At 46.1% G+C, this 22,321-nt stretch overlaps 1 protein-coding gene across 2 annotated transcripts in view; it reads right to left on the reverse strand.

Annotated features, from left to right (window-relative positions):
- Positions 1–9,070: 9,070 nt before the first annotated feature.
- The window catches only part of KAT8 (lysine acetyltransferase 8), a 69,109-nt gene continuing 55,858 nt past the window's right edge, over positions 9,071–22,321 (reverse strand). For both annotated transcript variants that reach the window (XM_033944680.1, XM_033944679.1), the window contains exons 5-11: positions 14,579–14,743; positions 14,382–14,471; positions 13,392–13,532; positions 13,092–13,185; positions 12,792–12,942; positions 10,540–10,694; positions 9,071–10,449 (exon numbers count right to left, since the gene is read on the reverse strand). In XM_033944680.1, the coding sequence (XP_033800571.1) occupies positions 10,385–10,449; positions 10,540–10,694; positions 12,792–12,942; positions 13,092–13,185; positions 13,392–13,532; positions 14,382–14,471; positions 14,579–14,743 (861 nt within the window). In that variant the 3' untranslated portion in view covers positions 9,071–10,384. The remainder of the gene's footprint in view (positions 10,450–10,539; positions 10,695–12,791; positions 12,943–13,091; positions 13,186–13,391; positions 13,533–14,381; positions 14,472–14,578; positions 14,744–22,321) is intronic.

A 22,321-nucleotide genomic window follows, 5' to 3' on the forward strand; every position in this document is an offset into this window, starting at 1 on the left:
CTGAATAGTATCCAGAACCGCCCTGATGAAGGGGAGAGACTGGGTAGGCTGTAGATGAGATTTGGGGAAGTTGATCTCGAAGCCCAAACTCTGCAGGAACCAAATTGTGGACAGGGTCGCCGAGATGACCCCCGGGGGCCTTGATGAGCCAGTCGTCAAGGTAGGGAAAAACCTGAAGACCTTGATTCTGGAGTGCAGCGGCCACTACCACCAGACACTTCGTGAAGACTCTGGGAGACGAGAAAAAGGCCGAATGGAAGCACTCGATACTGCAGATGTAGATGACCCACCCGAAATCTGAGGAACTTGCGAGAGGCTGGATGAATGGGAATGTGAGTGTAGGCCTCCTTGAGATCCTGAGAGCATAACCAGTCGTTCTGCTTGAGGAGGGGGTAGAGAGAAGCAAGGGTCAGCATGCGAAATCTCTCTTTGACCAGGAACTTGAGGACCCTGAGGTCCAGAATAAGCCGTAGGTCGCCCGTCTTCTTCTGAACAAGGAAGTACCGGGAGTAAAACCCCCGGTTGTGTTGGTCCACAGGGACCGGCTCGATGGCCCGGAGCCGGAGCAAAGCCTGAGCTTCCTGAAGAAGAAGGGCGGTCTGTGTCAAGTTGGAAGGATACTCTCTTGGAGAGTGGTCCGGAGGGACCCGATGGAATTGAAGAGAGTACCCTTCCCTGACGATGGTAAGGACCCAGAGGTCGGTGGTGATAGCCTCCCATCGATGATAGAAATGATGTAGGCGACCCCCAATGGGAAAAACAGGAGGAGGCAGAACGAAGTCAGTTATGCTCCCTAAGAGAGAGTCAAAAAGGCTGAGGAGCCTTGGGGACAGTAGAAGGCTGAGGCTTTTGTTGAGCCTTCTAAGGAGGCTGTCTCTTTGCTGGTTGTCTCGCAACCGGAGCCTGCCTTGAAGTATAACGCCGCTGATAGATCAAGGGCGGTCTAGACGGTCAAGACTGTTGAGGTTTAGGCTTGGGCCGAAGAATGGACTGAAAAGATTTTTCATGGTCAGACAGTTTCTTCGTCATGGTCTCGATGGACTCGTCAAACAAATCCGCCCCTGCACAAGGAACGTTGGCCAGTCTGTCCTGGAGATTCGGGTCCGAAGCCATGCCAATCGACGCATAGCCACAGAACAGGCGGCAGCTCGAGCCGAAAGCTCGAAAGCATTGTAGGAGGATTGCATCAATTGGAGGCGAAGCTGGGATAGCGAGGCCACCACTTCCTCAAATTCGAAGCGAGCCTGCGACTCGATGTATGGTATAAACTTCCAAAGCACAGGCAGGAAGAACTCCAAATAAGTGGCAAAATGAAAAGTATAATTGAGAACTCTGGATGCCATCATAGAGTTCTGGTAAATGCGCCGTCCAAACTTATCCATGGTTCTGCCCTCGCAGCCCGGAGGTACCGAGGCATACACCTGGGACGGATGAGACCTCTTGCGGGAGGATTCGACCAGTAGGGACTGATGAGAGAGTTGAGGGCCCTCGAATCCCTTGTGATGCACCGTGCGGTACCGAGCATCCAATTTGCCAGGAACAGCAGGAATAGAGTACGGCGTCTCAAAACACCTCATGAACGTCTGGTCTAGGAGTTTGTGCAGAGGCAGACGCAGAGACTCGGCAGGAGGATGAGGTAAATGCATAGTGTCGAGGTACTCCTTGGAGTACCGAGAACCGGAATCCAGGGTAATGTCCAGGTCATCCGCCATTTGCCTGAGGAAAGACGAAAAGGACAGCTGGTCCGCCAGCACAGGCCTGCGAGACGGACTGGAGGAAGTCGAGGCCTCGGGATTCACAGAGACCTGTGATTGACAGGGTGAATATGAGACACAGGGATCCTCGAACTCCGGTCCCGGAGGAGGAGACACATCCGACGAGGAATACCCCATACGAGGCAGCTTCTTCTGCGGTGAGACCGTAGAGTGTCGAGAGGAGTGCCTCGAAGAATGCCTGGATCGATGCCCCTCCCGGTGCCTGGAAGGGGATCTAGATCGGCGATGTTTAGAATGGTCCCCGGAAGCCTCCAACAAGTAGATGGGACTCGATGCCGTACAGCGTAGAGGTGGGAGATTCGACGCCTCTCGAGACGCAGTCCAGGCCTGATAAGGAGTGCGGAAGAACTCCTCCTGTTGTTTGCTATGCCCAGGGCTTTGATTACCCGAAGAGGGATTCCACACCTCTTCATCAGGAGGCGTAATGGGCTCTAAAGGGGGCATGTCACTAAAAGAGGCCCGCCTCGAGGGACTGGCCGCCAAGCGCCGCTCCTCCTCGCTGAGCAGTGAGAGTGAACGGCGAGGAGGAGGAGGAGGGGCGGTCCGCCCCCCGGAGGCGGAACCGGTTGGTCACCCTGGATCGTGGCAATCAACTTGGGTCCCATGGTGGTCATGAGCTCGACAAACTGAGCCTCCAAAAGGGACCGCAACGAAGCCAACAAGGAGGTTGCCACACCTAAAGTGGGGCCCCCTGCCCGGTCTTCATGCTCCTTCGTGGTCGAGTGCTTTTGCTTGGAAGTCTTCGGCACTTTGAGAACCACGGGTGGAATGGGAGGCGGAGGTACCTGATCCGAGGAGACGGAGGAAGGCACCGGTGCAGCAGGCGGAGTCGAGGCCGGGACAAAAGAAGCCGGTTTCAGGAGACTCGATGCCGCAGAAGTGGCGGGAGGCTTCACCGGAACAGAGGAAGCGCTGGCCGAAGTCGAAGCTGAAGGATCCTGAGCAGCTTCCATCTTAAACATCGACTCCCACAAAAAACAGCGACGCCTGAACGCACGTGCTGTGAGAGTGGAACAAGGCCGGCACGATTTCGGGAAATGTTCTGGACCAAGACACTGCAGGCAGCGTCGATGCGAGTCCGTCAGCGAAATCGCGCGCTGGCATTTGCTACACTTTTTAAAACCGGTAATTGGCCGGGACATAGGCCGAAAAAGCTCCGCCACAAGATCGAAGGAGCGGGGCCTGAGCCACGTGGCCAACCCGGTCGACGCACCGGAAGAAATTTTTTTTTTTTTTTAAATAAGAAACGAAATGAAACAAGCACACGATAAGAGAAAAACTCAAAACCGCGGCAAAGAAGAAGGCAAAAAACGGGTTCAATTGACGCAGAATTGAAGTAGAACTTCTCAGCTCCGCAGAAAGAAAAGAACTGAGACACGCTCGGACCATCGGGCGGGAAGGCACTGGCGCATGCGCGGTGCGGGCATCTCGAAACTTCTGAGTTTCTGCAAGCAAGTATGCTTGTGAGACGTCCGTATCGGGGCTCTGTCGGATGACATCACCCACTAGTGAGAATACCTGCCTGCTTGTCCTGGGATAATCCATGCTACCAATCCAGGGCAAGTAGTAGCTTCCCCCATATCACCCTTTATTACATTTCTAGCTATTTGCTGTTCCGCTTGAACCAGCTGTATCTCTCTCTTGGCTTCTTTCAATTTCATTTGGTATTCTGTTCTGTGCTTCTCTTCTTGAGTATTTTGGATTTCACAGAACGCCAACTTTTTTGCCTTTATTTTCTCCATCATTTGCTTGGAATACCATAGCTGCTTCCTTTTTTTTCTTGCTTTTGTTTATTTTCCTCATATAAAAGGATGGTGGCCAATTTTATTGCACCTTTCAGCCGACGAGGATTCCCCTTTGTGGCGGCTGGCACACTGTGAGCATAGGCCGGCCACATCGACCTCGAGTCTGGAGTCCAATGAGCACTTTTTCCCTTTAAAAGTGCTCATTGCGCAATCTGCTACTACCTGAAAGAAAAAATGCTGGTTAGCAATTAAAATCAATTAAAGTCAATTGAAGGCTTTGAAACGAACAGGATCCTTAAACAATGAAGTACACTTACGTCATCTGCTAATACCACTGAAGATATATAATGAATGCAGACTAATAAAAAAACAGGCTATCCCTTTAGAACTCTGTCTGTGTATCTTTCTTTCTAAGGGGAATTGCCTCCGGACGTCTGAAATAGATGACAGAATGTTTTGCAGGACGATTTCGGGACCAAGAAACGGATCCTGTTCGTTTCAGGCTTCCCTTCAGACCTTTTCTAGAACAGACCCCATTGGCTTTCTTGATATCGGCAGCAAGGCTTATAGCTGAGGCACCTCTACAGAAAAACTTTCAGGGAGGTGGGGGAGGGACTCAAACCATATAGTGAGACACCCCCGAGATTGAATGGAGCCCCCCAAAGGGTCCCCCCAAGTTCAATCCGGCACCTCAGATGCAACTAAACAAATTCCAACAGCCCTACACTAAACCAGGGAACACTGCAAAGGCTTACCACCTCCACCTGCTGGAGATTGAGAGCAGACTGAATGTACTTGGGACTGCACAGCCCACTTGTATAGCCAAAAGTTTATGTCTCAGTCAATCTCCACTTGCTGGTCATGGTGAGCTATTACCCATCAGTGAAGCTGTGCCGGTCTGGAAAGATGCTAAAGAAATGAGGTTTTTTGTCCCTCTTGCACTTCAAACACTTCTTAAATCTCCTAGGAACTTTTTTCTGGGACATGCCTGGAAAAATGCTGCAGCAAAACAAATGACTCAATCAAGAGAAGTACTTGACTAACTGCCCTAGGGCTACTGAGGCCAGGAGGTGGCAAATGGAAAAGACATTTATGAAAATGTAAAACACACCCAAACAAACCCCAACCTAAGAATCTGCACAGCAGTGACAGGACTTATAAGACTTTTGAAAACAATAATCAAACAGCCAATTTTGACAGGAGCTTAGGGAAAGCACCAAAGAGTGCATCTGTTATGCTCTGCAGAAGCATGACAACAGGCTAGATCCCACATGACAATGGCAGACAGAAAGGCATATGTATGCATGGTACAACACTCTCAAAAGTTTTATATCAATAAGCTGGAGAGCAGTTCCAGGCTCTGTTGAATGAAGTCACCCACTATTTGGGATTCTCTCAGGTACTTGTGACCAATGTTCCCTCTAAGCTGTGCGCACACAACTTACCGAACCCGAGCACACAAATTAAAATAGCGCGCACAAAAAAATAAATTTTTGCCTAAAATGATTTTCACTGCTAAAATGAAATGTTGCAGAAGACCAGCTGTTCCGATTTCCCATTTATTGAAGCACTATAATATAAATTAAGTCATTCGTGTGATTCCATTATCTTTGGCAGTTGAACTTGACACGTCACGTACCCCATAGGGCCATAGCCTATGGTCCATAGGATATGAAACACTTCCGATTCTTTGACTTCCTGAAGTTCTGCCATATTGTTTATGTCATGGAATCATAGTGTGCAGCGTGGTACTGTGGTTGTATAACTGTATTTGTTTATTAAATTGCAACCAGATATAACTCTTAAAATGTCTAAACCACAAATGGTGAAAAGTGTAAAACGCAAGAGAGCTGCAACAGCTTTTAGATCTGAATGGCTTGAAGAAATTGTTGAAACGGAGACACCGGAATCTCAAAATACAATGCGTGTTTGACAGTGTGAAATATTTACCTATGACGAAGACGATGGAGTTGTGTGTTGTTATTGTCAAGATGCCAAAACAACTGGAAAATTCTCTACTGGAAAAATATGGGATGATGTTTGGAAATTGGACTTTCTGAAACGCCATCTATCAAGTAAATCTCATACCGATAGTATTAGGAAACTCAGAAGTAAAAATCCGAATTTAAGAGGGGGACTGGTTAACATGTTGCTTGAAAGCCCAACCAAAAAAGAAAACAGGCAAATTAGTAGTGAATGGAAGCGTTCCAGTCCTGATGAAATTAAGGTTCTTGTCAACAGTGTTGTGCTGGCCATTAAGATGAATATCTCAATGCTCTCTGTTCAAGATATCAATGAGTACATGGTGAAGTATGTTAGTATACCTGATAGCTGGAGAAGCAAAAACTATGCGTTTGAATTTCTTGGAATTATCAATGGCAATGTGCAAGATGATCGTATGGCAGAAATTAAATTAGCAACGTATCATACATTAACTGTTTTTGAAAGCACAGACATTTCTGTCAACAAGTACTTAATACTCTACTTTAAGTATCAGCCAGTCAATTCAACTGAGTATAGGACATCATTTGGTGGGATGCTACAGTTAGAAGCATGTGATGCTACATCAATAGTAACAGCAATTAGGGAATTCTATAGGAAACATGAACTTGACCTAAATAAAATGGTTATGTTCACCTCTGATGGTGCCTCTGTTATGTTGGGCAAAATAGATGGTGTTGCAGCACAGCTGAGAAAAGACATTCCACATTTAGTGCAGCAACATTGTGTTGCACATCGGGAAGATTTGGGACTTTCTGATTCATGGAAAGAAGTAAAATTGATGAAAGAAGTAGAAACTAATGAGAACTGTGTACACGGTGTTCTGTTGGTCTTCTACTAAACGATGCAAATTTCAAGAAATAGCAGATGCATCTGAATGTGAATCAATTGTTTTCAGACCTCTGAATGAAGTGCGCTGGTTATCTAGACACTTTGCACTTAAAGCAATTATTCAAAATTATGATCCCCTGTTAAAATATTTTGAAGAAGACAAAGATAATGATCCTATTGCAAAGTACTGCTATAAGAAGCTGAACAGTGAACAATTTCATATTACACTTGAAGTTTTGAATGATGTCTTATCAGAACTGGCTTCCTTAACCATGACATTTCAAAAATGTGGTTTGACACCACTGGAAGCTTATCATCTTGCACAGGGTAAATTGAACAAACTTCGAATGCAATACTTAGGCGACAAGGTTAAATGGAGTGATAAAGTCAACAGTCTCCTTGACAACAGGATGAGGTCTGGAGAAAAAGTTTCAGTGGATACTAAATCCATATTAACCTTCATCAACATCCTATGTTTGCATCTGGGTGAAAGATTTCCTGAAAATGAAGTTGAGGAATAGTCTGCTTTTGATTATACAGCAATATCACAATGCAACTTTGACTTCGGAAATGGACATATCAGATCTCTTTGTTTAAAGTATAAACAATTTCTTCCAGAGGAAAGTGTTATTATTCAGCAATACGACTTTAAATTCCTTGTTGCAGAAAAAATCAAAAGCAATCTGATAAACAGCTTTCCAGATATGACGAAATTTGCATTTCAGAATGATTTATTTGCAGATTTAGCAAAATTGATGGACATTGGTGCCACATTCTTAGCATCTAGTTCAGATTGTGAGCGTGGTTTTAGTCTAATGAACAATTTGAAGACTAAACAAAGGAATCGTTTACATTTAGAGCATTTGGAAATGCTGATGCGTGTTAAGAGTCACCTTCAAGATGGAGGCTCAACAGATCTTGACAGAATTTATTCGGACTGGATAAATATGACAGATTGTAGGGAAAAATATTGAAAACTAAATTGCTGTTATTTTCTAAATTTTAAGTATAAAGTACAATGATACCTTATTTATAGAGGTAGCACTCAATGAAACATTTCAATGAAACATAATTTATGTTTATTGAAATGAGACTTTATGTTACATAAAGTGTAACTAACATAAAGTGTAACTAAAATTACATTGTGTTTTCGTTAATTCAGACTAAACTCAAAGACTTGCCCATAACTGAACTCCAGGCCCTCTGGCAATCATTTAGTTTTTCTTTAAAATGCGCACAGATAAAATTTTTTGCGCACACAGCCTATGAAAAATTAGAGGGAACATTGCTTATGACCTTTTGTTGGTCACTGTTGGAAGCAAGATACTAGGCTAGACAGGCCATTGGTCTGACCCAGCATGGCTATTTTTATTTTTATGAGACTACAATATCCTGCTTTTCTGGAAGGTAAAAGATAAGAAAACAGTATAATTTACACATCTGTGCTCTACTGTCAAGTTTGTGCAGGCTGATGTAAAGTAAGAACAGAACTAAACTTCAGCCGAGGCCTCAAAGAGGGAATATCCTCCCCTTTTTATTTCTGTGTTCCAAAGCCACGCTAATTGATTCTCTAAGGCCAAGGGTTCCAAACCTTTCATGTGAAGAGGCATAAAGGTCATTTCAAAATACTAAGGGGACAAATAGGGGCAGGGCTCCCCTCACCACAGCAATCTTCTTTGAGTGAGGACAACCATAAATCGCTTTTTCAAAATTTGTCAGCTGACTTTACTGTCTGGTAATGCATCAGATTAATGAACCCGACCCACAAGTGTTAAAGTTATGATGTTGGATCTAAAAAGAAAGCAGTGTGCTGAACTCATATAGCACTGGAGGCAAGCAGGATTTTGGTGTGGTATTTAAGTAGTTGTCTCTTTTTCTCTTTTATTCTGCCCCAAGTAGCAGAATTTCACCTTCCTATCTAGGAATCTGGCAGAAATCTTCCTAGCTTTTACCCGTTTTCATCTAAATTCCATGGAAAAGTACAACTGAAAAAGGAACTTGGATTAAACAGAGTTTTAAACACATCACATTATGCTCCCTTTGTGTATTAAGCCCATCTTCTACAACCTTTCCTCATGTTAGGCACATCTAGACCTCATTATTAGAGTTTTTCTGCATTTCCCCAATTTCTCTACATCCTACATTAAATATAGGGTATATTAAAAGCTTTACTTGTTTTCATCATACTGAAAAAATTACTAAATGTCTAGTTTGTAAAGTACAACAACAAACTAGCTTTCTTTATACAGGTGTATCACTAACTCTTATGTTTGTGATGTATTATAACCACTGTACCAAATGTCTAAGTAAAAATTCACCATTTTGATATTTATTTTTTTCTTCTTAAAGTTCAGAATCTTGAAAAGGTCAGAAATAGAATGGAAATCAATGAAGACAAATGCATCACTATTTTAAATTCCGTCTCTCTTCAGGGATGCCAATTCACCCAATTTGATAAACTGAAAATTTAGTGTGTATTCTGTATGCCATCCTCCAAGCTGTTTATAAAATTATTAACTACTATCAGTCCTATGAACAACCCTATTCTAGAACTCTAGATATGATATGGTCCCTAGGTTAATAATGGACCATTGATTGATTTTGGTCTCTTTTCCACCCGTGTCTTGCATTCATCTTACAGTAAGTATGGTCTACTTTAAGCCATATTTTTCTAAATGGCTTCTGAACATAGATCATTGAACAAAATTAATGCAAAACTCACTTTATATAACATTTTTATTACAAAAATATAATATTTGTATGCAAGAAAAAATTACATATATACATTCAGTAACACTATAGGTTACCTCCAGGTACAGTTCGATAGAGGGGCCTTGTTAAACATGTTGAAGATGCCTTGGTCTGACTTATATGAATCACCAGCATGCAATATAAAATAGTGTTTCTCTATTTATTATCTACAAGCTGGGAAAAGGGTGCGACATCTCATTTGCAGGACACCAGCTGCAATGAGAGTCAGTGTCAAATTTAGCTGCTGTGCTAAAGAGATGCTTAAGGTTCATGTTTTAAAAGTAATTTACAGGAAAACTATCTAGGCTATAATTGTGGAAGGCAACAATAGCCAAGATAAATATCTTCTTTTTCTCCAAGAATTTTAAGACTAAGAACATTTTGTTTACTAGAATGATAGAAATTAAATAATTCTAAAACAGTAATTTCACCATGCTTCAAGGTATATGAGGGGGGTGCTGAAAAGTTCTCAGCCCAACCAAGAGAATGACATGGATATCGTTCAATCAATGATCTGAAACAATGTTAAAACAGAATTTTGTTTCAACTAATTGGCACTTAACGAAATAACACTCTTTTCAGCTACAGTGGCAAAAATAATGCTCAGAATTTAGAAAGTTGGTTGGTTGGGCCGAGAATTTTTCAGCACCTCCTCGTAAATATAACGACCAATATGAACAGTAAAAACTGAGATACATCAGGGGTAATGGCTTATATCACTAGTAAACAAAATGGCTCCTTCTACATTAAGCAGACTACAGAACCAAATAAATCTGGAAAAACCAATTTTGGTGGCATAGCTGTTTCAGGAAAAGAGTAAAGCAAACCTTACAATCCAGTTTCTCTATAAAAATAGGATTCATGTGACAATGGCAAGACATCTGTGCACTGTTGGATGAAGATATTTGGCACTGGTCTGATCAGGATGTCGGCAATCTGCAGATTAAATGTTCAACTCTCCAGAATTCACATCATGTTGGTCTCCCAGTACTAAGATAGTCAGTCCATATGCAGATCTCTGGTCAGATGATCATACTAGCAAGACAAACCTGGGCTCTCAAACAGCAGGAAGCAAAAAACTTCTCCATTCCTTAAAGCCTGTTCCTAAATACACAACTCAGGTGCTACCAATGCTGTTCCCTTGGCTGGTCTTAAGTAATAAGGTACTAATGACCCAAGGAAACTGCCAAAAAGATAGGTTTGATATGCAGCCATCTCAGATGTATGGACTCCAAAACTTCCTTAGGTGGTGCTCTTTAGCAGGCAGCACCTTCTCACACATTACTTCTTGGAAAGCTTTAGCAGCTTGTGTTTGGGTGGTGCCCACTTCAGACAGATGGAGTCAACTGGAAAGAGACATAAGGTCAGAACTGCTAAAGAAAGAGGGGCAGTAATTTGGATAAGGTTGCTGTTCTTTTTTTTTTTTCTTAAAGTACCTGTTATTGGGGGCTTCTTATACTGTGCACTCTTTAGATGTTCTTCTACCAATTTGGGGGTGACGCAAATCACATGCTGCCCCTTCCAATATTTGACCATGTTCAGAGACTGTAAAGTGCTGATGATGTCATTTTGAGTGATGCTCGTCATTTGGCTAAAATAGAACAGAACAGCTGAGGAGTTAGCAACAGGGAGTTCACAACATAAGAAAGCTGTAACAAGGAAACTGTAGAAAAGTTCCAAGAAAGGAAACGACAACCACAAATACCGTAGAATCCCAGTTAACCAGTATTCAACTAACTGACATTCTCAACCAACCAGCAAAAATCCAGCACTCCTCAATCTCCAAAGTTGACCTGAGCAACCCCCTTCCCTCCAGCCCCCAAAACATCAGCGGCAGCCAGAATCTCCCTCCCTCCCTTTCCTGAAGCGGTAGCCGGTCCTGAAAACCTCTCCCTCCTTCCGGTCCCCAAAGCAGCAGAACCGGTCCTGACAACCCCATCCCTCCCTGAAGCAGTAGTGGCAGACAGCGGGGCCTTTCCGGAAGCAGCCTGTTTACGGTGCTTCCTTTGCTCACTGGCTGCTGCTACTGCTTCGGGTGAGGGAGAAAGATTTGGGACTGTAAGGGGGTGGGGGCCAGACTCGCGCCGAGGAAGGAGGACCAGACCCAGAGGGGAGGATGGGGACCAAAAGTGTGGGGGGAGGAAAGGACATGGATACTGGTTCTGCAGGGTGAAGGGGAGGGGAGATGGATGGATGCTTGACCTATAAGTGTGTGTGTAGGGGGGGTGAGGGGGATGATAAGAATGAGGTGGAAAGGGAGACAAAACAATTTTTTACAGTAAGTCTCAAGCAACCAGAAACTACAGTTATCCGGCATCTAAAAATCCCCATGGGTGTCAGATAACTGAGAGTTTACGGTATAATTTCTGGAGGGGGCCTCTAACAGAAGAGGATGGGCTCATTCTCTAAGGACAGGCAACCAAATGATAAAGGAGGGAAGGGGTGGAATATCTAATATAGCCATTAATTAATCATATCCAGTAATTCAGTGCAGCTTACAATTGTAAAATCAAACTTAAAATCCAGGCATTCCCAGAAAATAAAAAGATTATTCAAGATCACAATTTATAGCACAATTCACAGTAAAAAAAAAAAAAAAATCAAATCACCAAGTTTTCAGAAGTTGTCTAAAAAGTTCATAATTGGATATAATTCAAATACCTTCTGGTAGCTCATTCCAGAGCTTAACTGCATTGCAAGTAAAACTAATGGTATAAATACTTTTATATTGTATACCCTTTATATAAGGAAAATGTAAAAGAAGTCTTAGCTTTTGAACCTAGTTTGGTCTTCCCTTCAGGGCTCTCTATCAGTGATGACATATTGGGGAATTAACCCAGAGAAGAGTTGTATCTTTGTATCTTAAGTCTCATTGTTACCTAGTCAGGCTAGAATTATTTTTAAAATAAATACTTTGTATTTAAAATCTTATCTAATCTTCTTGATGAGTATAGTCTTAAAAGCTGTATTTTCTAAAAACTGTGGCTTCCTTACCAAATATTCAGAGCAACCTACATATAGCACAATCAATTGGATTACTGCAATAAGGATCAAAGCTAGTACAACAACTTTAAATAGAAAAATCAGGAGCTATTCAGATCTAGGACATCGCATACCCCCCAAAAAAAACAACCCCAAAACAAAACCCCAACTTTACAAAGCCTGTCAAAATCCAACTTTCAAAACTACAAATGTAGTCCATCACCCCAAACACCTTGATACTTCCAATGTAAAAAAATTAATCCATTAATATATAGTCACTGATATAATGCTTGAGTACCTGAATGTAAAAACCGCGTATACAACCTCCTTTGATAGGTGGTATACGATAACTAATAATAATAATAATTACACAAAATAGAAATGGTTTCATCAAGAGCTGCACTGAACCCCAGGGAAGCTAAGATTACAGGAGAGCTGAAGTTCTTTATTATCTCATTTGCTCAAGCACATCCAGTTGAACACCAGTTGAATACAAATCGTTTAGAAAAGAAATAAAAACCATCCTATTCAAGAAATCCTTGAAGACAAACTAACACCGCAAGACTCGCTCTACTCTTCAATTCCTCTGGAAATGGCCAGATAACTTCTTTTGTAATCCGCTTTGAACAGCAAGGTATTGGCGGAATAGAAATCACTAATGTAATGTAATGTAACACCTAGGGTTCAAAGGAGGAATGTTAATCACCTGAGGTCCTTAATAGATAATGTCCCCCTGAAGTCCCGTAGAATCTCCAGCAACACCCAAGACCAATAACTACGGTAGCTCAGCTTGCCCAGATCAGAGAGGGGCTTCTCAGGGGATCCCACAGTGCTCTCTAGCTTAGAGAGCTCATAACCTGTAATTAATTGGAAGGGATAGAGTTTAGTCAAATCATATACATGGACCTAAACTACTTTGGATTATTTAGCAAGGCAAATGCAACCCTCCCGCCTCGCCCAACCCTCCGCAAATATCCCTGGAAGGTTGAAGGGGAATACTACTTACTGAAAGCGATCAGGAACTTGCCATAACCACGTCTCTGGTATGGAGGTAATGTCAGAATGCAAGCTACATTGTTACCATCTGGTGACTCCTTTTCCTGAAAAGGGGGGAGGGGGGGAAGAAAATCAAGAACCTGAGCAGATCAAAAGGTTTTCTCCCATCGCAGATCTTCATTATCCACTTTCACTAGCAGAATTAATCAAGTGCTATTCTGATAGAAATCTATAAACATACAAACTGCATATAAGTCAGCCAAACTCATTACTCAGCAGTCCCATGCAATTTAGAGTTGAGCATCAGTACCTTGGAAAAGTAGCCAACAATGTGGGCTCCCTGCCGATCTACCTCAGTCAGGATGTAGAAGACAAAAGGTTCAACATCAAAGTACAGGGTCTTGTGGTCTAGGAAGAGCTTAGCCAGAAGGCAAAGGTTCTGACAATAGATCTAATGGGGGAAGAAAGAAATAAGAGTATTATTGTCTTCAAGAAGAGGGCAAAAAGAAAAGAAAAAAATTGCTTATCTGTAACAGGTGTTCTGAGGAGAGCATAATGCCAGTCCTCATGCATGGAGAGTATCAGTTGGAGTTATGCTCTCAATGCTGTCTTATATGTTTATCTAACCATCAAACACATGTGGGGCCCCTCTCAGATCTTCATATAACTACTACTATTACTATTATTTCTATAGTTACTAGACATACGTACTGCTGTGCACTAAACACATACACAGTAGAGCCAAGCCCTTCACAAGATAGGTAAATTTGTAAGTACTGGTATCCTATTATTTTTTGAGGATGTATATTATAAGTGAGCAGTTTTTTCTCTCTCAGAAGCAAGATAGCAGTCCTCAAAACAAGGGATGCCTTAATCTAGAAGTTATCTTAAAATATGTTTGTGTGACAACAAGCTATTTTAATATAATTTTTTTAAAGTTAACTTTAAAATCATAAAAATGGATGACAAGGATAGAGTTGGAATCCAAACCTCAAAGAGAAGTTTTCCAAGATAAGACTGATTAAACCTACTGTCACACTCACTTAAACTCTTGTATGGTGCCTGATGAAGCATAACTTTTTAGCTGAAGGGGCCAAACTAATTTTCAAAATTCTTCATCCAAGACCTTTCTGATACCACGCTGGGCCAAATATTGGCTGGGCTATGGCCCCAGTGACCCGCCCCATTTGGCTACCTAAGATGGTACCTGCCATAATTTCTTTTGATAGGAAATTAACAGGATTGTTTTCTAGACCCTGCTGTTCTCTTACCCTCCGTCTCACTAAGTCCCAGCTCTCACCTTATGATCCCTGCCATCCACTTCATACACAGAGATGTTACTTTTTCGGTAGATCTCCTTCCCTGGAGGTTGACGCCACTGGCACAGGCCCTGAAACAATCACACAGTGGTTTGTATTCTTCATTGTTACAGAGCTCAGTCTTAGATAATCTCTATTGCTGTTTTAAGACAGATATATTACAGAACACTTAACTTACAAGGTGATACCTGTAGCTCTTCTCAAACTTCATGTATTTGAGGCAGTATTCACAAATCCAGAGTTTGGGCTGCTTCCCATAATCCTCCGGGAAAGGAGAGAAGTACCAGGCATCTATTTCATAGTTCCCAATGTGAATCTTATCCACGTATTTAACTTTTGTGATCTTCAAAACAACAAAATTATAAATTTTAAATACATACATATATATAGCACAGTTACTTACCGTAACAGGTGTTATCCAGGGACAGCAGGCAGATATTCTTAACGCACGGGTGACGTCACCGACGGAGCCCCGGTACGGACACTTTTAACTAGAAAGTTCTAGTTGGCCGCACCGCGCATGCGCGAGTGCCTTCCCGCCCGACGGAGGAGTGCGTGGTCCCCAGTTAAGATAAGCCAGCTAAGAAGCCAACCCGGGGAGGTGGGTGGGACGTAAGAATATCTGCCTGCTGTCCCTGGATAACACCTGTTACGGTAAGTAACTGTGCTTTATCCCAGGACAAGCAGGCAGCATATTCTTAACGCATGGGTGACCTCTAAGCTAACAGAGAGGGAGGAGGGATGGTTGGCCATTAGGAAAATAAATTATGTAACACAGATTGGCCGAAGTGTCCATCCCGTCTGGAGAAGGTATCCAGACAGTAGTGAGTAGTGAACGTGTGAACTAAGGACCAAGTGGCAGTCTTGCAGATTTCCTCAATGGGCGTGGAACGGAGGAAAGCCACAGAAGCAGCCATAGCTCTGACCCTGTGGGCCGTGACAGCACCTTCCAGTGAGAGACCGGCCCGAGCATAACAGAACGCAATGCAGGCAGCAAGCCAGTTAGAGAGCGTCCGTTTAGAGATAGGGCGACCTAGACGGTTAGGGTCGAAGGACAAAAAGAGCTGAGGGGACGAGCGGTGAGCCCTGGTACTGTCAAGGTAGTATGCAAGGGCACGCTTACAGTCCAGCGTGTGTAACACCTGTTCCCCAGGATGAGAATGGGGCTTAGGGAAAAAAACAGGCAACACAATGGATTGGTTGAGGTGGAAGTCCGAGACCACCTTGGGAAGGAATTTAGGATGGGTACGCAGAACCACCTTGTCATGGTGAAAAACAGTGAAAGGTGGGTTGGCAACCAGTGCATTCAGCTCACTAACCCTCCTGGCAGAGGTGATGGCAATGAGGAAAAGCACCTTCCACGTTAGAAATTTGAGTGAAGTAGTGGCAAGAGGCTCAAAGGGAGGTTTCATGAGGGCTGATAAAACCACATTCAGGTCCCAGACGACTGGAGGGGGCTTCAGAGGTGGTTTGACACTGAAGAGGCCTCTCATGAACCGGGAAACCAGGGGATGAGCCGTAAGTGGTTTTCCGAGGATCGGCTCATGAAACGCAGTGATGGCGCTGAGATGGACTCTGATTGAGGTAGACTTGAGGCCAGCGTCTGACAGAGAGAGCAAATAGTCCAGTACAGTTTCCACCGCCAACGAAGTGGGATCGTGATGATGCAGTAGACACCAAGAGGAGAACCTGGTCCACTTCTGATGGTAACATTGGAGGGTGGCCGGTTTCCTGGAGGCAGCCAAAATGCGACGGACAGGCTGAGACAGATTCTCTGGAGAGGTCAGCCCAAGAGAAACCAAGCTGTCAGGTGGAGCGAGGACAGATTGGGATGTAGTAGAGACTGATGCTGCTGCGCAAGTAGAGTAGGAAACACAGGAAGAGGAATGGGCTCCCTGGAGTTGAGCTGGAGCAGGAGGGAGAACCAGTGTTGGCGAGGCCACCGAGGGGCGATGAGAATCATGGTGGCTCTGTCCCTGCGGAGTTTGAATAACGTTCGCAACATCAGAGGCAGTGGAGGGAAGGCATAGAGGAACCGATCCGTCCAGTCAAGCAGGAATGCATTCGGGGCCAGACGATGAGGAGAGAAGAGTCTGGAGCAGAACTGGGGCAGCTGATGGTTGTGAGGAGCTGCAAAGAGGTCCACCTGAGGAGTGCCCCAGCGAGCAAAGATGGAGCGGAGTGTGGGAGGATCCAGAGTCCACTCGTGAGGTTGAAGGATGCGGCTGAGATTGTCGGCCAGGGAGTTCTGTTCGCCCTGGATATAGACAGTGTGGGCCGTGGCCCAGGTCCAGATGCGGATGGCCTCCTGACAGAGGAGGGGAGATCCGGTGCCGCCTTGCTTGTTTATGTAGTACATGGCAACTTGGTTGTCTGTGCACAGAAGAACCTGAGGGTAGAGAAGGTGCTGGAAGGCCTTGAGAGCATAGAACATGGCCCTGAGTTTGAGGAAGTTGATGTGATGTTGACGCTCCTGATGGGTCCAGAGTCCCAGGGTGCGAAGATCTCCCAGGTGAGCTCCCCATGCATAGGGGGAGGCATCCGTGGTTATGATCATGGAGTGAGGGGGCAGATGAAAGAGGAGGCCCCTGGAAAGATTGGAGGAGTTCAACCACCAATGAAGAGATTGCCGAAGAGACGATGTCACAGAGATGGGATGAGAAAGAGGATCCGTGGTCTGTGACCATTGGTTGGCCAGAGTCCATTGAGGTGTCCTGAGGTGTAGTCGCGCCAGAGGAAGCACGTGGACCGTCGAGGCCATGTGGCCCAGGAGGACCATCATGTGCCGAGCTGGAATGGAGCGACGAAGGAGCACCTGACTGCAGAGGTGGAGCAGGGTCCGTTGGCAGTCTGAGGGGAGAAACGCCCTCATCAGAGTGGTGTCGAGGACGGCTCCAATAAACTGAAGTCGTTGTGTGGGAAGCAGATGCGACTTGGGGTAGTTGATCTCGAACCCCAGGAGGTGGAGGAAGGAGATGGTGTGCTGAGTGGCTTGTAGCACAAGGGGAGACGTAGGTGCTTTCACTAACTAATCGTCCAAGTAGGGGAACACCTGGAGGTTGTGGGACCTGAGAAAGGCCGCCACCACAATGAGGCACTTGGTGAACACCCGGGGTGATGATGCGAGGCCAAAGGTTAGCACTTTGTACTGATAGTGACGGTGCTGTACCTGAAATCGGAGGTAGCGCCGTGAAGTCAGATTGATGGGGATGTGAGTGTAGGCCTCTTTGAGGTCTAGGGAACATAGCCAGTCGTGTTGAGAGAGAAGAGGGTAAAGCGTGGCAAGGGAGAGCATTCTGAACTTCTCCTTGACCAGACACTTGTTGAGGTCCCTGAGATCGAGGATGGGACGGAGGTCTCCTGTCTTCTTGGGAACCAGGAAGTAGCGGGAGTAGAAACCCTGACCCCTTTGGACTGGAGGTACTTCGATGGCATTGAGAAGAAGGAGGGATTGGGAGGAGTGAGAAACAGACTCTATGGGAGGATTGTCTGGTGGAAGAGTCTGGAAGTTTAGAGAGTAGCCGTGGTGAATGATGTTGAGGACCCACTGGTCTGATGTGATGACCTCCCAATGGCTGAGGAAGAGTTGAAGGCGTCCTCCGATCGGCTGAGGAAGAGGCAATGATGGTGGGAGGCTGGCTATGCCCTGGAGAAAAGAGTCAAAAGGGCTGAGATGGTTTTGATGGAGGGAGAGGCTTGGCAGGTTGGTGAGACTGTGAGTGCGCCTGAGTTTGGTGTTGTTGACGAGGTCGGCGAGGCTGTTGTTGAGGCAGGTTGAGAGGTCTGGCCGAGAACCTGCGTTGGTAGGAAGACTGCTGTCTGTAGGGGCGAGCAGGTGGAGTCTTCTTCTTAGGTTTGATCAGGGTATCCCACCTGGTCTTGTGTGCCGAGAGTTTCTGGGTGGTTGAGTCCAGGGACTCCCCGAAGAGTTCATCACCAAGACAAGGTGCGTTAGCCAGGCGGTCTTGGTGATTAATATCAAGGTCAGAAACTCTCAGCCAGGCCAGGTGCCTCATGGCAACAGCCATGGCAGATGCTCGAGAGGTCAGCTCAAAAGAGTCGTAAATGGAGCGCACCATGAATTTCCGGAGTTGGAGTAAACTGGAAATTTGTTGTTGAAAAACAGGAACCTTACGCTCAGGGATGTACTTTTGTAAGGAGGAGAGTTGTTGCACCAAATGCTTCATGTAAAAGGAGAAGTGGAAGGTATAATTATTAGCCCTGTTGGCAAGCATGGAATTTTGATAAAGGCGCTTGCCAAATTTATCCATTGTTCTGCCTTCTCTGCCAGGAGGGGTGGAGGCATAAACACTGGAGCCCTGGGTTTTCTTTAAGGTGGACTCCACTAGAAGGGATTCATGGGGTAGTTGAGGTTTGTCGAACCCCGGGATAGGAATGACCCTGTATAAACTGTCCAGTTTTCAAGGGGCTCCCGGTACTGTGAGAGGGTTTTCCCAATTTTTGTAAAAAGTTTCCCTTAAGATGTCATGGACGGGTAACTTCAAAAATTCTTTGAGGGGTTGTTCGAAGTCTAAGGCGTCAAGAAAAGCCTGGGACTTCTTAGAGTCGGATTCCAATGGGAGAGAAAGAGCCGCTGACATTTCCCTTAGAAATTTGGTGAATGATGACTGTTCAGGTTTGGAACTGGTATCGACCATGGAGGGTTCCTCGTCCGTTGATGAAGCCTCATCATCGGTACCGGGTGGGGATTCTTCCCATAAGTCCGAGTCCCTGACATCGGTGTGCGCAGGACGGGACGGTGGTGTGGATGGCTCAGTGTGGCGAGTCTTAGAGAGAGATTTGCCAGAGCGCATCGAGACGGTACCGGGGGAGGAAGACCGGTGCCGATCCTGGTCTCGGGGGGACCGGTGTCGGACTTGATGTTGGGGAGGGTCGGCATCAGAGCGTGATTGCACGGGAGGATTGAGTGGTTCAGCCGCGAGCACTGGCATGGACGTGTTCAACGGTACCGATGGTGTCGACACCGGTGGTATGGTGCGAGGCTCGGGCCGGTCTGGTACCGGAAGGAGTGGGGCCAACATTGCTGGCAACAAGTATTGGAGTTGTTGCTGTAGTTGCTCCTGCAATTGGCTTTGGAGTATGGCCGCAATGCGGTCGTCCAGAGGAGGCACCGGTACCGCTTTTTTCTTTTTTGGTACCATAGGTGCCGCTCCATGCCCCGGCGATGAGGAGGTCGATGACGAGGCACTCACCGAAATTGGGGCGGAGCACTTGCGGGGTCGACGTGATGCCAGGAGGACCGGCGTCGCCGCTGTGGCAGGAGGGCGCTCAAGGGAAGTGGAAGGCTTCTTAGCCGGCTTACCTGGTGCCAGCGACCCTGAGGAAGGATCAGGCGTCGAAGTAGTCGGTGCCGACTTTTGCGGTGCCGTCGACAACGCGTCCGATTCCATGGCAGATCCGGTACCGAAAAGGATATTCTGTTGGATCTGTCTATTTTTTAATGTACGTTTTTTAAGAGTAGCACAGCGGGTGCAGGTGTCAGCCCGATGCTCTGGACCCAGGCACTGTAGGCACCAATTGTGCAGGTCAGTGAGAGAGATCGGGCGTGCACACCGCTGGCACTTCTTAAAGCCCGGCTGAGGGGGCATGAAGGGAAAGCACAGTTACTTACCGTAACAGGTGTTATCCAGGGACAGCAGGCATATATTCTCACATGTGGGTGACGTCATCTACGGAGCCCCAGCGCGGACAGCTTTTCAAGCAAACTTGCTAGAAGTTTCAAGTTTGCACACTGCACCACGCATGTGCTAGCCTTCTTGCCCACTAGAGGGCGCATCCCCACCTCGTGGTCCTCAGTTCCATATCATAGCAAAGAAGCCATCCCCGGGGAGGTGGGCGGGTTGTGAGAATATATGCCTGCTGTCCCTGGATAACACCTGTTACGGTAAGTAACTGTGCTTTATCCCAGGACAAGCAGGCATGATATTCTCACATGTGGGTGACCTCCAAGCCAACCAAAAAAGGGCAGGTGGGAGGATGGCAAATTATGAAAACAGGTTACGTAACACCGACTGGCCAAACCGGCCGTCGCTTCTGGACAAAGTGTCCAGACAGTAGTGGGAGGTGAACGTATGAACCGAAGACCAAGTGGCAGCTTTACAAATGTCCTCCATAGGTGTAGATCGGAGGAAAGCCACAGAAGCTGCCATCGCTCGGACTTTATGACCCGTAACACGACCCGCAAGCGGGAGTCCAGCCTGAGCGTAGCAAAAAGAAATACAAGCAGCTAACCAGTTTGACAAGGTGCGCTTTGAAACCGGGTGTCCCAAACGATTAGGATCAAAGGACAAAAATAATTGAGGAACCTTCCGATAAGACTTGGAGCGTTGGAGATAAAAGGCCAACGCCCTCTTACAGTCAAGGGTATGAAGCACCGCCTCACCAGGATGAGAATGGGGCTTCGGAAAAAACACCGGAAGGACAATAGACTGATTGAGGTGGAAATCAGACACAACTTTAGGTAAAAATTTTGGATGGGTGCGAAGAACCACCTTATCATGATGAAACACCGTGAAAGGAGGATCCGCCACCAAGGACTGTAGTTCACTGATCCGACGAGCAGACGTGAGTGCAATCAAAAAGACTACTTTCCAAGTAAGAAACTTAAGATGCGACTTGTCGATGGGCTCAAAGGGAGGCTTCATCAGCTGAGCCAAGACCACATTAAGATCCCACACCACCGGAGGAGGTTTCAGAGGAGGATGGATATTCACTAGCCCCTTCATGAAACGAGTCACCAGAGGATGAAGAGAGAGAGAACGACCCTCAAGATGCCGATGGAATGCTGCAATGGCACTGAGATGTACCCGAATGGAAGTCGTTTTCAGGCCAGACTCAGACAAATGCAAAAGATACTCCAGAACCGAAGCCACAGGCACCGAATCCGGTTCCAGACGATTCAAAGAACACCAGGATGTAAACCTGGTCCATTTCTGAGCATAGCAAAGCCGAGTCGAGACCTTACGCGAGGCCTCTAAAATGTCCCTCACGGCCCGAGACACCGGAATCGAAGTCAGGGGGAGAGAAACCAAGCAGTCAGATGTAAAGACTGAAGATTGGGATGCAACAGCGAACCCCGACTCTGAGACAGCAGAGAGGGAAACACCGGCAGAAGCAGAGGTTCCCTGGTACTGAGTTGAAGAAGTAGGGAGAACCAGGGCTGCCTGGCCCAACGAGGCGCAATGAGGATCATGGAGGCTCCGGTCGATCTGAGATGAACCAACGTTCTCAAAATCAGTGGAAACGGCGGAAACGCATAAAGGAACTTCCCCTCCCAATCGAGAAGGAAGGCATCCGCCTCGAGACGATCCGGAGAGTAAATCCGAGAACAATAGAGGGGCAGTTTGTGGGTCTCCGGTGAGGCAAACAGATCCACCTGAGGAGTTCCCCAGCGGTCGAAGACCATGCGAAGGACCCGGGAATTCAGAGACCACTCGTGCGGCTGAAGAAGACGACTGAGCTTGTCCGCCAGCCGGTTTTGCTCTCCCTGAATGTAAACTGCCCGCAGGAATATGTTCTGCGAGATCGCCCAGTCCCAAAGGCGGAGAGCCTCGTGACACAGAGGCCAAGAGCCCGTACCCCCCTGTTTGTTGACATAGTACATCGCTACCTGGTTGTCCGTCCGCACGAGTACCACCTGGTCGTGCAGTAGGTGGACAAAAGCTCGCGCAGCTAGAAAAATGGCGCGAAGCTCCAGCACATTGATGTGACAACGACGATCCTCGGCCGACCACAGAGCCTGCGTCCGCAGACCGTCCAGGTGAGCTCCCCACGCGTACTCGGAGGAGTCCGTCGTCAAGACCTTGGTGTGAGGAGGAACGAGAAACAGCAAACCCCCTGACAAATTGGAAGAGTCGGTCCACCAACGGAGCGATCGACGTAAGCAAGGGGTCACCGATAT

The sequence above is a fragment of the Geotrypetes seraphini genome, chromosome 5 (genome assembly GCF_902459505.1).
Source record: "Geotrypetes seraphini chromosome 5, aGeoSer1.1, whole genome shotgun sequence".
NCBI classification, from domain to species: Eukaryota; Metazoa; Chordata; class Amphibia; order Gymnophiona; family Dermophiidae; genus Geotrypetes; species Geotrypetes seraphini.